The sequence below is a fragment of the Tachypleus tridentatus genome, chromosome 2, assembly GCF_004210375.1.
Source record: "Tachypleus tridentatus isolate NWPU-2018 chromosome 2, ASM421037v1, whole genome shotgun sequence".
Lineage (NCBI taxonomy): Eukaryota > Metazoa > Arthropoda > Merostomata > Xiphosura > Limulidae > Tachypleus > Tachypleus tridentatus.
Window position 1 is genome coordinate 102,967,352 of NC_134826.1, and position 16,810 is coordinate 102,984,161.

The following is a 16,810-nucleotide window of genomic DNA, read 5'->3' on the forward strand; positions in this document are numbered from 1 at the left end:
AATAAGTGCATCAGCTAGTCATCATAAAATATTAATCCTTGGACTCTCTTAAATGCTCCAAACCCCCAAATCAAGTATCAGGTAAAAAATACCAACCATACTGGATCAGGTACCTGAAAGATCTAAACAAAAGAAGGCAGTATCCTTTGAATCGAGTAGAGAGTTAAAATGGATCCTCTTAAAACAGTGCAGTAATTACAGGGAAATGGTTGTTTGGTTGATTTGGTGTTTTATGGCACAAAGCAGCTAGGCTTTCTGTGCCAAACATCCAGCAAAAAGTTAAAATTAAAGTAAATTTAGTAAAATTCATAAAGGAAATTATGGTAAAACAAAACAAAGTTAAAAAAAAACACACAAATAGCATAAAACCTGTTTACATCTACTCTACAATGCTAAGAGAAAAACTACAGTAATTCAAGTTGTAAAGGACTTTCTGTTGCATAACTATACTTATCATAACTCTCCAGGAAGACTAACAGGTAAGTACAAAAACCACCATCAGTCACTTGAAGTTGGTCTTTACAGTCCTTGTTCCAAGTCATTTGACGTTATGGCCATTTTCAAAAAGTAAAGTAATAAAAGTTTTAAAATACTTAGAGCAAACTTTTAATAATAACTTGCCAGGATGACTAATGAATAGTTCAAACAGCAGTGTTAGTCACCTGAATTTAGCCCTTCCAGTTCATGTTTCGAAAATTTTGATGTTATAGACATTAATTTAATTTCAAATTAAACTAGATGGACTGTGATTCTTAAAAGAAAATCACATTAAAAAAAGTCTGATGTATAAACTAAAAAACTTAAATGGCATTAAAAAGTTTAATGGCCTTTAAAAAACTAAAAACATTACCAAGGTGGACAGTGTCACCATCACCAATAACACTGTCTAACATTATGGACAAACCTTGGAACGGAACATGTTAAAAATGGTGCCGTTGTTGAGAGTCATAATGATGGCAAGAAAGTAAAATATGTCTTATTGTGACCTGAGTGTTACACAAAATACACACTGGTGCATCAGTTCCAGATAAAAGAAAAAGATGAGTTAAAAAACTGTGACCAATGTGTAGTCTAGGTAGAAAAACTTCCTCTTTCCAAACCTTACGGAAGCAAGATGGCAAAAGTCCAATATAGGGCTTTATTTGGAAAAGCTTGTTTTCGCGTTGTTCACTCCAAGTCGATTGCCAGCTAGCACGGAGCCGAGCCTCGAATACACCAAACCACAACAATCCACGGCAGAGCCCACACATTCACTTGAATTCCAATCATCTGTATAAAGAGGAATGGAAGGATGGTTCAAAAGATGTTCAGCAAATAACAGATAGTATTTCCAATCAGGAGTGTCTGCTTTTCTCAGATTACTTAAAAGGTAGGTCACATTTGGGGACTCTAAGAAGCCATGGGGAGATGGGCTGACTAGTGGATACAGCAATGTTATCCAAGGACAGACCCAATTCATCCAACTGCACCTGGATATGAAGGCCAAAAGAAGCAATGGCAGATTATCTGTTTTAAAAAACTATGGCCCACCAAGAAAGGAAAACACAACCCTAGGTGGGATACTTTGATAAGGAACGAAGTTACAAAGCATATAGTAAAGACAGTTGCAAACAGCAAAGGTGCAAAGAAGGTTCATCAGACTCTATGTATAAGCTCCGAACTGGAGAAATGTGAAAAGCCCTAGTGCAGAGCCGAAATCCTTGATGATGAATGGGGTTCAGCATCTATAAGGCTGAGGTTCTGGCAGAGCCATAGATCAGTGATCCATAGTTGAGTTTCAGTCGAATAAGAGCGCAATATATTTTTAGCATAGAACATTGATCTGCTCCCCAAGTGGTAGAAGAGACGACATGGAGGATGTTCAATGCTCTTGTACATTTGACCCATAGCTGCTTGATGTGTGGTAGAAAGGTCAGCTTACAGTCAAATATAAGCCCCAAGAACTTTGTCTCAGGGACCACAGGCAGCAAAACTTCACCAATACAGAGTTCAAGATCAGAGTGAATACCCCATTGGTGACAAAAATGTAAACAGTTTCAGAGAGAGAGCAGTTAAAGTCATTTGCTCTGGTCCACTTCAGTAAGCAATTGAGGGCAGTCTGTAACCTCTGCTCAATATACCTCATGTTTGACAATTGACATGAGATGTGAAAGTCATCGACATAGAACCCGTTTGCAACAGTAAGAGGGAGTTGTTCAGTGATGGCATTACTCTTTATACTGAAAAGTGTGACACTCAAAACAGAAAAACAGAGCCCTGGGGGATTCCAAGTTCCTGCAGAAAAGAACGGAAAAGTGTCAAACACGCTTACGTGGCCATTTGCCCATTTTTATTAAATTTTTAATGGACAGAAGATTTTGCAAAATGCCATACCTCCATGTTGCATTATAAGCCTTCTCAATGTCAAATATTGATACAAGTTGTTGTCATTTGAGAAAGGCTTCTCTGATTGACATTGAGTTCAATCAGGTGGCCCACAGTAAAGTGCTGTCATCAGAACCTATACTGAATGGGCGAGAGGAGGTTGTTTGATTTGAGGAAATGAAGACAAGCATTAACCATCCATCCTCTCTAAGGTCTTACAGAGATAGCTCGTCAAAGCAACTGAATGATAGTTTAAAGGAATCTTGGGATCCTTCACAGGTTTAGAGAAAGGTAGGACAATAGCCCAGCACCAAGCAGCCAGAAAAACATTTTCCTGCCAGATCTGGTTAAAAATAATCAGAAGAATAGCAAGAGAAGCAGAAGATAGATGGCACAGCATTTCATAGTGTACATCATCAGGTTCAACTGATGTACTGCCAGACCAATGAAGGGCCAGTTTGAGTTCCACCAGTGTAAAGTGTATTGGCTATGTCCCGGGTATCACCTACTTCCTGGACTTGAGAGAGGAAGATCGAGAGGAGACAGAATATTGCCCACTGACCTTTTTAATCTTGTCTCATATGACTTTGAAACTGGTGGTAGAAGATATGCTGGTTGTGAACTTAATACAAGATTCATTTTGGCTTTCATGTCTTACCCACTGAGCACGTTCATGGGCCTGCTGGAAAGAGATGTGGTGTGAGAGTGTGCGGTATCTATGGAAAGTATCTCAGGCCTGTTTTTTAGCCTTCCGTGCCACGTGGCAGGCAGGATTCCACCACAGATGAAAATATCGTTGAAAATGTGTCAAGGTTTTAGGAATACATTGTGTAGCTGCTTGTATTATACAATCAGTTATTGCTGAGGTAGGTCCATCGACCTCCGAGGATTCTGCCCTGAGCCAATTGGGCAGGTCTTTGCTGTTGGAAGAGGATTCCAATGAATTAGGACATAAACGAATGATTGTTTTGCATTTTGAGGTGTGAGAAGATGTATCCAAGGAAATGCCTGTATTCAGAACCAAAGGAAGTGGATCTTGGGATTTGTTGGAATGTATGTAAGGGAAAGAGATGGGTGTTGAAGTTGATTCATAAACTTTTTTAACCATAAAGGTCAAAACACTTTTCATTTGTTTTGAGAATGATTATTTTGGAGCCACAGAGAGATCTGTGCACTTTCACTGTAGTTGTGGAATGAAGTGCAGCAGCATACATCCTAGACGAAGTGGTGGACAGAAACTTTCGAGCCTGAGGATAAGTAATGTTATGAATCGTTTTTCAAACGCTGCACCTCTTTTTCTTCCAATCATTAAAAGCAAGAACAAAAGTAAGATTGGTGAGAGCCATTGCAACTGATACAATGAGAACCCATTTCAACTCATAGGCATCTTGGGCCTTGCCACCACAACGAGCACATGTCAAAGAACCACGACATGACATTTTTGAGTGATCAAATTGCTGATACTGGAAACATCAGAGGGAGTTTGGAATGTATGTCCACACCCTGCAAATTAAGATAACTTGCCTTGATGGTGGCAGGTGGATGTGGTGATGTAAATGTCAGAAAGAGGATACTGGTCGGCATTGTAATTCCATCTTTGCAAGTGGAGATATGTCTCACTGCAGAAACTCCTTGAGTGGAAAAACCAGCGAGAATCTCTGACTTTGGGATGCTCTTCAAATCCCTCTCAACAATAACTCCTTGTGATAAATTCAAAGTAGCATGAGGTGTAATCTCAATAGATATATCCCCCAATCGCATCTAAATACAAGAGGAGTTCAGTGTGTTGAGATGTGGATGTTTCCATCAATATGTCACCAGATTGAAGCTTCTTTACTGACTTTAGAGAGCCAGCAAGTCCCTCTAGTCCCTTCTGAATGAAAAAGGGAGACATTTGCCCCAAAGGTTTCTCTGAAAGAGAATGTTGGATAAGAAAATGAAGTACAACAAGTGTTACAGTTGTTGAAGATAGCTGCTCAGAATCTTCAAGATGTGGTTGTTTACCTATGGACTGTTGTTTCACTATTTTATTCAAGTTTTTATTTGTCCTACGAGAGGACACACAACAATATCAAACAAGGACAATGCAACAATGCCAGGGTTTTGCGAGTACTATACCCAAAAAACAACATCAAATACAATGTCCACAATACCTGTTGAGAACATCCAACACTGGTACTTGGTTGATTCTATCCCAAGCAGTCCAGCCGACTGATCCAAGTGGGACCAACCCAAGGCTGCCCATCTACAGGAATTCAAGGCCAAAGTGGTGTGTTAGGTTTGGACCCCTCAACCACCAGGATCCTCTCCTCCCCTTCACGGGTTGCCATACATGACAAACCCATGGGTGAATGTTTAGGTCCCGGAGGAGGTAAACTAAAAAAACAGAACCTTCCCTGGGAGGTCCCCTCACCATATACAGGAATCCATGCTAAGGGGGATTACAGGGGATATAAATGCAAAAATAACAAAATTATAACTAATAGTATGTGAGGTGGCTCCTCAAAAATACTGCTGTAATAAAGTTTAAAATTAGAAAACAGTAGTTAATATTTTATTGATTCATTTTAATCCTAACTTAACAGCTTAGTATTTTCACCAAAAGCTGTTTCTACATTCCCTTCTTTCATTGTTTCTGGTCCCTCACTATCCTTTAGATCTAAATGGGCATCATGCTATGTTCACCTGTCCCCAGTTGTTTGTAGCTGGTCTTCATTTGATATGTCTTAATGAATTTCCTGCTACACCCACATCTCCCTTGTTGTTGCAGATTCATCTCTATACTACAAGTTTAAAATGGTTTCCTGCTACATTCATATCATCTTAACTGTTTCTAGTTTGTTTCTATCCTTTAGTGCTAGTTCACTAGTTTGATTAATTTCCCTGTGTAATTTTTACAGCAGACATTTGCATTAATTTTATAAGCTATATTAATTTCCATATGCTTTTCTGAATTGTCTCAATACTGTTACTTACAAAGATATACCATTTCATCTCTATTTAAAATACTCTTCTGAGATCTAAATTTGGCATCCACAATAATACACCTTAAATTTCTTAGCATTTTTCTAAATGTAGTACACCTGTTTTTTTCAAAAATATTGCTCTTATAGGTTCATCTGTGATAAACTGTTACTCAGTCTGTCCCAATGGTAGATATTAGAAAATTTCTTAGGAAATTTATTATGGTCCCTCTTTAATATAAAAACAAACTAAACTATAAATTATACAAGAAATAAGGTTTTAAGTGTTTTAAAAAGATATTATTTAAACCAGGGGTTCCCAACCGATGGGTTGCGAAGCCTTGGCAGGGGAGTCGCATAGCCTTGTTAGAAGTAGCTTGGGATAACATTAATTTTATTTCATCAATTACATTTTCATGTCGTGAGTGCCAAAAGGTTGGGAACCCCTGATTTAAACATACACAGACCTTAGTAAATTATACAAAAAAGCTAAAAACAAATATTTTTTTTATAATCAGCTTTGAAATATCATAGAATTAAGAAAATCTACTTACGTATTTCCTCTTATTATAACATTTACTATTTGCCAAGTTGTTTTATTTGAAAAGCTCACCTGTGGAGGGATGGGTTGGGAAGCATAAACAAAAGTTCCCCTTGGTAATCCTGAACCAACACTGGGATCTCCGAGGAAAAGAATACTTGTCATACCATGACTAAATAAACTGGAGCGAAGTGGAGGAAAAGACCTTGTGGGGTTCCATGTCATTTCCTTTGACTGTTAATAATAAATAAACATTTTCAGATAACAATAAAACAATATCTTTTTATAAAATTAAACATACTTTAAAATTACCTTAAATGATTTAGAACTATTAAGGTCTAGAGCTGTACCATAATTGTTTTTTTCTAGGTAAATAATGAGTGGGAATTTTGTTATAAAACAAGTCACTTTTTTTCAAGTTAATGTACTCACTTTAAATAGAGAAGAAAAGATAAATTTTTACAGATTTTTCAGATATATATATATATATATATATAAAAAAAGTAAGGTAAACAAAAAAAAACAATATAAACACATTCTTTCAATGCAGAAGACGTCTTTTAACAGTTATGTTAGTCTACTGATATTACATACTGTAAGTATTCACAAATTAAAAAACACTGTATAGTTTGTTTATTTTTTATCAACTACTGAGCCCCTAAGTTTTATTGGTAAATATGTTATGAGTTGGTTGGTTTGTTGGTTTGGTGTTTTATAGCATAAAGCAGTTTGGCTATCTGTGCCAAACATCTGGTAAAAAGGTAAAATTAAAGTAAATTTAGTAAAATTAGTAAAACGAAATTAAGATAAAACAAAACAAAATTAAAAAAACAACAAAAAATAGAGTTAAAACCAATGTTTACATCCAGTCTACAGCAGTAAGAGAAAAACTACAGTAATACAAGTTGTAAAGGACTTTCTGTAGCATAACTGTACTTATCATGACTCTCCAGGAAGACTAACAGGTGAGTTCAAAAACCACTGTCAGTCACCTGAAGTTGGCCTTTCCAGTCCTGGTTCTGAGTTATTTGATGTTATGGCCATTTTCTAATTTCAAATCAAACTAGATGGACTTTGATTCTTAAAAGGGAATCACATTAAAAAGGTCTAATGTATAAATTAAGAAGATTAATGGCCTTTAACAAAACTAAAAACATTTCCAAGGTGGACAGTGGCACCATCACCAATAACACTGTCTAACATTATGGATAAACCTTGAGACAGACATGTTTAAAATGGTGTCATCGTTGAGAGTTGCTACAAAGGAAAGACAGTAAAATGCAACTTATTGTGACCTGAGTATCACACAGACAACACAATGGTGCATCAGTCCCAGATAAAAGAAAACTATGAGTTAAAAAACTGTGACCAATGCATAGTTTAGTTAGAACAGCTTCCTCTTTCCAATCCTAATGCAAGCAAGACAGCCAAAGTCCAATATAGGGTTTTATTTGGAAAAGCTTGTTTTCACGTTGCTCACTCCAAGCTGACTGACAACTGGCACATAGCCAAGCCTTGAATACAGGACCATAGTTCATGTATGGTACAGGTATAGCAATGATAGGGCCATAGCAGATAGATTTAGCTGTGGTGTTGGTGAGCTCATTCCCGCTAATACCAACGTGGCCAGATATCCAGAAAAACTGGATAAAAGTAGATGTTAATGAGAAATGGGCCAGTCAGTTTTGAATATCAGTGAGAACAGGGTGTGAACTAACTTGAAGCGATTCCAGGGCCAGTAGAGAACTAAGTGAGTCAGTATAAATAGTGCAGTTTGAGTACTGCTTAGCTTCTATGTGATCCAGGGCAAGAGAAATGACATACAGTTCAGCAGTGAACACAGAAGCTGTAGAGGAAATTCTGTGTGCAACCACTGAACCACAACAAACCATGGCAGAGTCCACATAGTCATCTGATTTCCAACCATTTGTATAAATAGGAATGGAAGGATAGTTTGAAAGATATTCAGCAAATGACAGACAGTATTTCCAATTCGGAGTGTCTGCTTTTCTCAGATGACTTAAAAGATAAGTCACATTTGGGGACTGTAAAAAGCCATGGTGGAATGGGCTGACCAGCAGATACAGCAATGTTGTCCAAGGACAGACCCAATTCATCCAAATGCATCTACATAAGAAGGCCAAAAGAAGCAATGGCAGACCATCTGTTCTGAAAAGGTAAGGCCCACCAAGGAAGGAAAACACAACCTCAGGTGGGATGCCTTGTTAAGGAATGAAGTTTTGAAGCATATAATAAAGACATTTGCAAATGGTGGAGATGGAAAGAAGGTTTACGATTCTCTATGTACAAGATCTGAACTGGGAAAGTGCAGAAAGCCCCAGTGCAGAGCCTTAGTCTGTGATGATGAATGGGGTCCAGCATTTTTAAGGCCAAAATTTTGGCAGAGCTATAGATTAGTGATCCATAGTTGAATAAGAGCACGATATATCTTTAGCATAGAACATCAAACTGCTACCCAAGTGGTAGAAGAGACAACATGGAGGATGTTCAATGCTCTTGTACATTTGACCCATGGCTGCTTAATGTGTGGTATAAAGGTCAGCTCATGGTCAAAAATAAGCCCCAAGAACTTTGTCTCAGAGACCACAGGCAACACAACTTCACCATTACGGAGTTCAGGATCTGGGTGAATATCCCGTTGGCCATAAAAGTGCATGCAAACAGTTTCAGAGAGAGAGAGAGAAGTTAAAGTCATTTGCTGTGGTCCACTTCAGTAAATGATTGCCAGCAGTCTGTAGCTGACGCTCAATATGCCTCATGTTCGACGACTGACATCAGATGTGAAAGTTATCGACATAGGGCCCATTTGCAACAGTAAGAGGGAGTTGTTCAGTGATGGCATTAATCTTTATACTGAAAAGTGTGACATTCAAAACAGAGCCCTGAGGGATTCCAAGTTCCTGTGGAAAAGAACGGGAAAGTGTCAAACCCACATGACCATAGAATTTCCTGTCCATTAAAAAAGTTTTAATAAAAATTGGCAAATGGCTACATAACCCATATATATGGAAGTCTTGCAAAATGCCATTCCTCCATGTTGTATCATAAGCCTTCTCAGTGTCAACGAATATTGATACAAGATGTTGTCATTTGAGAAAGGCTTCTCTGATTGATGTTTCAAGTCGAATCAGGTGGCCCACAGTGGAGTGCTGTTGTCGAAACCCATACTGGGTCGGCCAGAGATAGTTGTTTGATTTGAGGAAACAAAGAAGACAAGCATTAACTATCCCCTCTAAGGTCTTACAGAAACAGCTCATCAAACCAACTGTATGGTAGTTTGAAAGAATATTGGGATCCTTCCCAGGCTTACAGAAAGGTAGGACAATAGCCTGGTGTCCAGCATCAGGAAAAACATTCTCCTGCCAGATCTGGTTAAAAACAATTAGAAGAATAGCAAAAGAAGATGGAGGTAGATGGCACAGCATTTCATAGTGTACATCATGAGGTTTAACCGATGTACTGCCAGATAGATGAAGGGCCAGTTTGAGTTCCACCACTTTAAAGGGATGATTATAGTCATAGAGACAATCAGTTTAAAAGAAAAGAGGTGATCACTTTGCCTGAGTCTTGATGGCTAAAAAGGTGGAGGAATAAGGAAAAGTGCTAGATACCTGGTCAAAGCTCTCACCTAGAGTATCGGTGATGCTCCGGGTATCAGCTACTTCCTGGCCGTCAGAGAGGAATATCGAGAAGGGACAGAATTATATTGCCCATTGACCTCAAGAATCCTGTCCCACATGACTTTGGAACTGGTGGTAGAAGATGTATTGGTTGTGAATTTAATCCAACATTCTTTCTGGCTTTGATGTCTTACCCTTCCAGTAGGTGCATGGGGCCTCTGGAAAGGGATGCGGTTCGAAAGTGTGGGATACGTATAGAAAGTATCACATGCCTATTTTTGAGCCTTCCATGCCATGTGACAGGCAGGACTCGATCGTGAACAAGGATATCATAGAAAATGTGGCGAAGTTTTAGAAATACATTGAGTAGCTGCTTGTATAATACAGTCAGTTACTGCTGTCACACAGTCGTCTATTGATGGCTTACAGCCTATAGCAGGATCAAGTTCTGTGAGAGCAGTGAAAGAGGGCCAGTTCGTGATCCAGCTTCCACTGGAGCACTCAGGTGGGGTAGCATTGAAAATAGCCAATCTCTCTCAAAATTATAGGAGAAAGATCACTGCCTCGTGGATTATTGTCAACCCTCTATGCAAAATGGGAGAATAGTAAGGGGAAGCAAATTGAGAGATCAATAGCAGTAAAAAACAGACTAAGTGCAAAAATATAAGTATAAGAACTGCTATTGAAAAGAGAAAGGTTGTGGTCAGAGAGCATACATTTTATGGACAAACCCCTCCCATCAATATCAACACTTCCCTAGAGGGGATGATGTCCAGTAAAGTCTCCCAGGATTAAAAAGGGAAACAGAAACTGTTCAATGAGAGCATCAAGGTCTGATTGATCATAGGTCTCTCCAGGTGACAGGTAGAGAGAACAAATAATGCTGGTCAACCAGCAGTGCTTCCCCTCTGTCCATCACACAGCCTGTCATTTTTGTACAAAGAAAACCACTGAAAGGCAGCTGTATCGACAGATTTCAGAAATGTTTCCTGTAAGGAGAAACATACAGGATGGTAGGAAGCAATTAGTGTTCTGATGTCATCCAGATTAGAATGTAAACCTCGATAGTTCCATCGTATAAAGTTGGCCATTTTTATTTATGTGTAGGCAAATTGGGTGGAAAACCCTTCTGTTATGACCATGTCCTTTTTCTTTACTGTCTTTATTTGAGGGAGGTCTATTGACCTCTACGAACCCTGCCCTGGGTCGACTGGGCAGGCCTTTGCTGTTGGAAGAGGATTCTAGTATCTGAGAACGTGAAAGAATGATCATTTTGCATCTTGGGGTAGGAGAAGAAGATGTATCTGAGGAAATGCCTGTACCTGGAACCAAAGGAAGTGGATCTTGGGGTTGGAATGTATGTGATGTGTGATGGACAAAGATGGGTGTTAAAGTTGATTCATCAACTTTTTTTAACCATGGAGATCAAAAAACTTTTCATTTTGTTTGAGAATGATTCTTTAGGAGGCACAGAGAGATCCGTCTGCACTCCCACTGTAGTAGAGGAAAGAAGTGCAGCAGCATACTTCCGAGATGAAATGGTGGACAGCAACTTTTGAGTCTCAGGGTACGTAATTTTATGAATCGTTTTCAAATGCTCACCTCTTTTTCTTCCAACCATTAAGGGCAAAAACGAAAGTAGGATGGTGAGAGTCACTTCAATTGATGTAATGAGGGTCCATTTCAAACTTACAGACATCTCGGTCATTGCCACCACAATAAGCACATGTCAAGGAACCATGACATGATGTTTTTGAGTGACCGAACTGCTGACACTGGAAACATTGGAAGGAGTTTGGAATATATCGCTGCACCCTGCAAATTAAGATAACTTGCCTTGACAGTGGCAGGTGGACCTTGGTGATGTGAATGTCAGAAAGAGGATATTGGTCAGCATCGTAATTCCATTTTTGTGACCTGAGATACGCCTCACTGCTGAAACTGTTTGAGTGGAGAAATCAGTGAGAATCTCTGAGTTGGTGATGTTCTTTAAATCCCTCTCAACAACAACTCCTCATGATGAATTCAAAGTAGCATGAGGTATAACCTCAATAGGTATATTCCCCAATTGCATCTGAATGCAAGAGGAGTTCACTATGTTGAAATGTGGTTGTTTCCACCAATTCATCACCAGATCGAAGCTTCTTTACTTACTTTGAAGGGCCAGCAAGTCTCTCTATTCCCTTCTGAATAAAAAAGGGAGACATTTGCCCTGAAGGTTTGTCTGAAATAGAACATAGGATAAGAAAATAAGGTACAACAGGTGTTGAAGATTGCTGCTCAGAATCTTCAAGACGTGGTCATTTACGTATCGACTCTTTTTTCACTATGTTATTTAAGTTTTTATTTGGAGGATCCATAATAAAGAAAGGAATATTTCAGTGCCAACTGACTCCACCCATCATGGAACCCTATGATAGGATGCACTACAATGCCAAACAAGGACACTGCAGCAATGCCAGGGTTTCATGAGCACTGTACCCAAACACCAGCATCAAATACAATGTCCACAACACCTGTCAAGAACACTCAACACTGGTACTTGGTTGATTCTAGCCCAAGTGGACCAGCCAATTGACCCAAGGGATCACCCAAAGGCTGCCCGTCTACAGGAATTCAAGGCCAAAGTGGTGTGTTAGGGTTGGACCCCTCAACCACTAGGATTCTCTCCTCCCCTTCATGGGTCACCATGCATGGCAAACACGTGGTTGGATGTTTAGATCCCAGAGGAGGTAAACTGAAAGAACAGAACCTTCCCCCTGGGAGATCCCCTCACCATGCACAGGAATACACACCAAGAGGAATATGTTATGAGAAACATGCATGTTACTGTTTAGAAATAAATAAACAAGGAGTTACTCTATAGCTAAAACCAACACAATACAGTTTCAGACCAATTGGTATAACTTTGATTTTCCAAAAATTTGGAACCTTAAGGTAATGAGTGACACAACATTTACCTTTTCACAATATTTGTGTTTCCCAGTATAACTTAAATATAGGAAGAACAGTTTTAAACAAACAAAAATTATAAAAAATTAAAGATAGTAGAATAGCACATAAAAATGAACATTCATTTAGCTTAATGAACCTTACCCTGCCTGTAGTTTTACTTGGGGGTGGTGAAGGTTTAGCACAGTCCAGGTACAGCATCCTGTATGATTCACACTGCTTCTCCAATGCGTTTAATCTCGCTCCTAAACACAAGCACCAAAACAATTCACACATTTTTCAAGATTAAAAAACAAAAAAACACACACACACACAAAATCACACTAAGCCATACATTTAAACCAAAGAATTCAACACTATGCATCATATATATATGTAAATTAGACTTTTAGACTCATTTTCAAGCTTGTTTCTTTAGTGAAAAAGTGTTACTTGAAATGTCACCAAGTAAATAAATTATTACCATGAATTTTAAAGGTGATCTTTCTCTAAAAGTTTATTATTTATTATTTTATCATCCTCACACTTTACTACTTAATTCACTGAATTCTTATGCGACCATTTAAACTTGATGTTTCTTTCTCAGAGAACATACAACAGTCTTTGTAATGAAATGATAAACTACCTTCATCACTATTCCAATCAAATGTTTTATTCTGGTCTCCTTCTCTCCAATGCTACATTATCAAAAACCAGGTACTGCAGCCACATTAATTTTCTCAGTATTTGTTCATCTTCACAGTTTAAAACTTAAATCAACTATCTCTCTCTGCATGATAAAGCTTTGAGAGAGAACAGACTTACAAAATTTTCCGTTGTTTTGATGCATTATAAATTAATGGCATTTTACTCTAAAAGATAATTTTTTTTTATTTGAACTACGCTATCAATGTCATCAATTGTACAAATCTACTGATCAAGTTATTGTACATAACATTCTGTGAATTGAATTCTATATGTTACAACTCAATGTGGAATTTAAAATTTAAGAAACTCACAAATCTTAACACTGTGTATGAGAAGAGAGATTCTTATCTTCCTCAAAATTTAAGAAAATCACCATACATTAGCTATGAAGATGCCACCTACTTCTGATGTCAAAATACCTCAGGACCTACACCTACTAGAAAGTGAGACTGATATTGTAAAGAAAGGACTAAATTTTTTTTCATTAAGAAACATAAATGAGTTCAGTACCAAGCTGATCATTCTTTTAAGCATTTTATAGTACTTGCCTTATGTTATGCTTCCTCCAAGACCAATAAAAGAACCACAATTGAAAAAGAAATAATTTTAAAATTGGGTTGTTTAAGTCCTTTGGGTATTAATAAATGGTTTAGTTTTTCATAATTCTTTTAAATACCCTTCTTTTATTATCTCAAAATGTTTAAGTTATTTCTTTCTTTGTTATGTAAAATTCTATATTTCTAATAATTTTTAATATTGCTCTTTAATCACCTAGTTAATTATATTTTTAACTACATGGTTTAATTTGTGTAGCTATATCTTGCAATACATTCTGTTTTCCTGTATCATTTCATTTCAAAACTTTCTCGTAGATGCTTGCTTTCTGGCTTGAAAAAGAGCATTTGTACGAAACATCACCAAGTACAGTGGAGCGCCATTAAGCCGCGGACCAGTAAACCGCGAAATCGCTTAAGCCGCTGTAGCAAGTCTTGTGAGAGAGGATTATCGCAGCTCACTGCTAATTTAAGAACGTGTAAAAATGAGGCTTACGAATTTAATCCTGGATTTATAACTTCCGGGAGATATTTAAAAAGGATTTGCTTTAAGTTGGGAAATAAATAAAATATATTACAATAGAAATCGACCGTTAATATACCTTATCCGCTCTATGTCAGCTTAATGGAGGCCGCCATTGTTACCGAATCACACCTCTCCATACATTAAAGTTAATCCGTGAAAAAAGTGATCAATAATTAAAGTATTATTTTTAATTCGATAATCCGATATAATGATCACACAATGGCCCGGATGAGGCTCCTCGGCGGAGCTGTTGGCGACTTTGGAATTTCAGTCACAAAGGTTTAAGCATCGGTTAAGCAGGTTGACCCCCCAAATACCGCGGCTTAATGGCGCTCCACTGTAAATAAATTACTACCGTAATTTTTAAAGATGATTTCTTTTGTAAAAGTTTCATATCTTTATTTCATTATCTTCACTTTTTTTTTCTTATATACACACTCAATACAACTCATTATGAAATATTTTATCAGTATTTTAAAAAAATATAATTTACTCCATACTTGATATTTACACTTACTCTTGTGTACACAGAAAATATATGAGGAACATCCACACACAAAATCATCCAAGTTACCTGAGATACATTCCTTTGCAAGAATCTTCAGAATATCTATTGCTCTACAGGACTTGTGCATAAAAGCTGTAGCAAATTGCTGGTCTTTGAGAAGAACTGCCAGGACCTGACATGCTCTGTAAAATCACACAACAACAAAAATAAACATCAGTATATGTTACTGAGTAGCAGCAAAAAGTTCTGTATTTTTAAAAGAATGTAAAGAAGATTGGAGAAAAAGTATATAATTTTCAAATAATATTAATTACACCTGACTGTACTAGAAGATAGGAGATGTAAAATATGAGTAAATCTTTTATATTTAAACTAAACATAAATAAACCCAAGCTGTTGAAGATTTAGTTTATTTTAATTTTATTTTAAAAGCTTAAAATTGTTTAACATTACTCTGAAAATAATGCTAAAATATGTAATAAAAGAAGCCAACATTATCCTGTACTTTAAAATTGTTGTTGCAGTATTGACAAACTATTTATTAACATCAATTGAACATACTTGAAGAACATGTTAATACTCATAATAAGCAATTGAACATTTTAAAACAATTCAATTATGAATATATGTTCAAATATCTACCCACACTTCTGTTTTTGTGACTGATGATTAGAGAAGTTATTTTAAATAAACCTTTCAAAATAAGAAGCTCAATAATTAGAGCACTTTCAGATGACAGACTCTCCTTTATCATGAATTTCAATAATGAAGGACCACACTCAGGTTTTTCAAGTTTCTTGTTTTGTAATTTATCTAATTTTAGATCCTTCATGATTTCTAGGTACCTTAAATAAATATTACTTTTTCACATTTGGAAATGGAATCACTAAGAAAGAACTGAAAGATTAAAATGCTGATCAATCTTTTAAAAGCCAATTCTGGAGTATTTTACATCACCACAAAAAATGTACTACAAAAATAAAAACATATAGTGATAAACTTTACTTGAAATAGTTTAATAACTAAAATCACATAACTGAGAATTTCAGAAAGACAGAATCAGAAACTGTGGTTAATGAAAGAAATCTAATATCAAAGTAGAAAGTAAATATCTTACAATTATTCATGCGAGGATTACAAAAAATATTGAGGTAATGTTACTGAGTAAAGATATGAATTTTCTGAGTTTCAGATTTCAAATCAGTGCCATAGCAAATGATTGATAGTATGGTGGCAAAAAGTCAGAGACATTATGTTACATTTCCTGGTGTTTCATCCAAAATACACATGGATTTAAATCATTACCTATACACAAGAACCTAAGTCATTGCCTTTAACACTTTAAATGTAGCTCATGTATTCCCAAAGGGTAATTATAATAAAAGTTTTGTAGTACAATGCACCATACCTCACAAACAGTGTAGTATAAGAAAATGAAATTGCAAAGGAGTATTAAAGATATTATTTGGAATCAAATGCTTTCATTGTTGCACATTGTCTCCATGGTGGTGGCAATATGATGTAATGTTTGATTAAAAACAGCAACTGTAAAAATATGGCACTCCAGCATCCAGAATGCTTGCATCTGTGTGATAATGGATATTAAAACAACAACATGCATCTCATCTAATGTACTAGTCACTTCCAAAATAACTGCATATTTGATGCCTGAAATTGTGTGTGACATCAGGTATCCCCCACATCCAGAAATTATTGGTGGTAGGTCTAGTAAATGAGGTAACCATTCCCAAGGAAAATGACAGGAAATGGTTCTATTCTAAAAGTGCTACAACATGTGTTTCACTTGATTACATATGTTCAGAGAGTCACCATCCTGCAAATGTCTGTCATATTTTGTTGCTACAGCATGTGAATCACATTAGTTTTAAGCACTTTATGTAACTGTGCAGATTTCCAATTCAACAACAAAATCAACTGTGAAATCATATCACACTACGACTTTAGCATCACAGATGTGTGTAGAAAATGGTACATGTGGATTAGTCACGTTGTGACACTTTTAGAAATGGTTAAGTTTATATCATCAACTTGTCACATATTAGCATGCCACTAG

General features: G+C 36.9%; 1 protein-coding gene across 6 annotated transcripts in view; it reads right to left on the reverse strand.

The window, feature by feature from the left end:
- Nucleotides 1-16,810, reverse strand: part of LOC143244726 (putative E3 ubiquitin-protein ligase HECTD4) — a 216,974-nt gene that overhangs the window by 61,936 nt on the left and 138,228 nt on the right. For all 6 annotated transcript variants that reach the window (XM_076489886.1, XM_076489885.1, XM_076489884.1 and 3 more), the window contains exons 41-43: nt 14,803-14,918; nt 12,606-12,706; nt 5,941-6,102 (exon numbers count right to left, since the gene is read on the reverse strand). In XM_076489886.1, the coding sequence (XP_076346001.1) occupies nt 5,941-6,102; nt 12,606-12,706; nt 14,803-14,918 (379 nt within the window). The remainder of the gene's footprint in view (nt 1-5,940; nt 6,103-12,605; nt 12,707-14,802; nt 14,919-16,810) is intronic.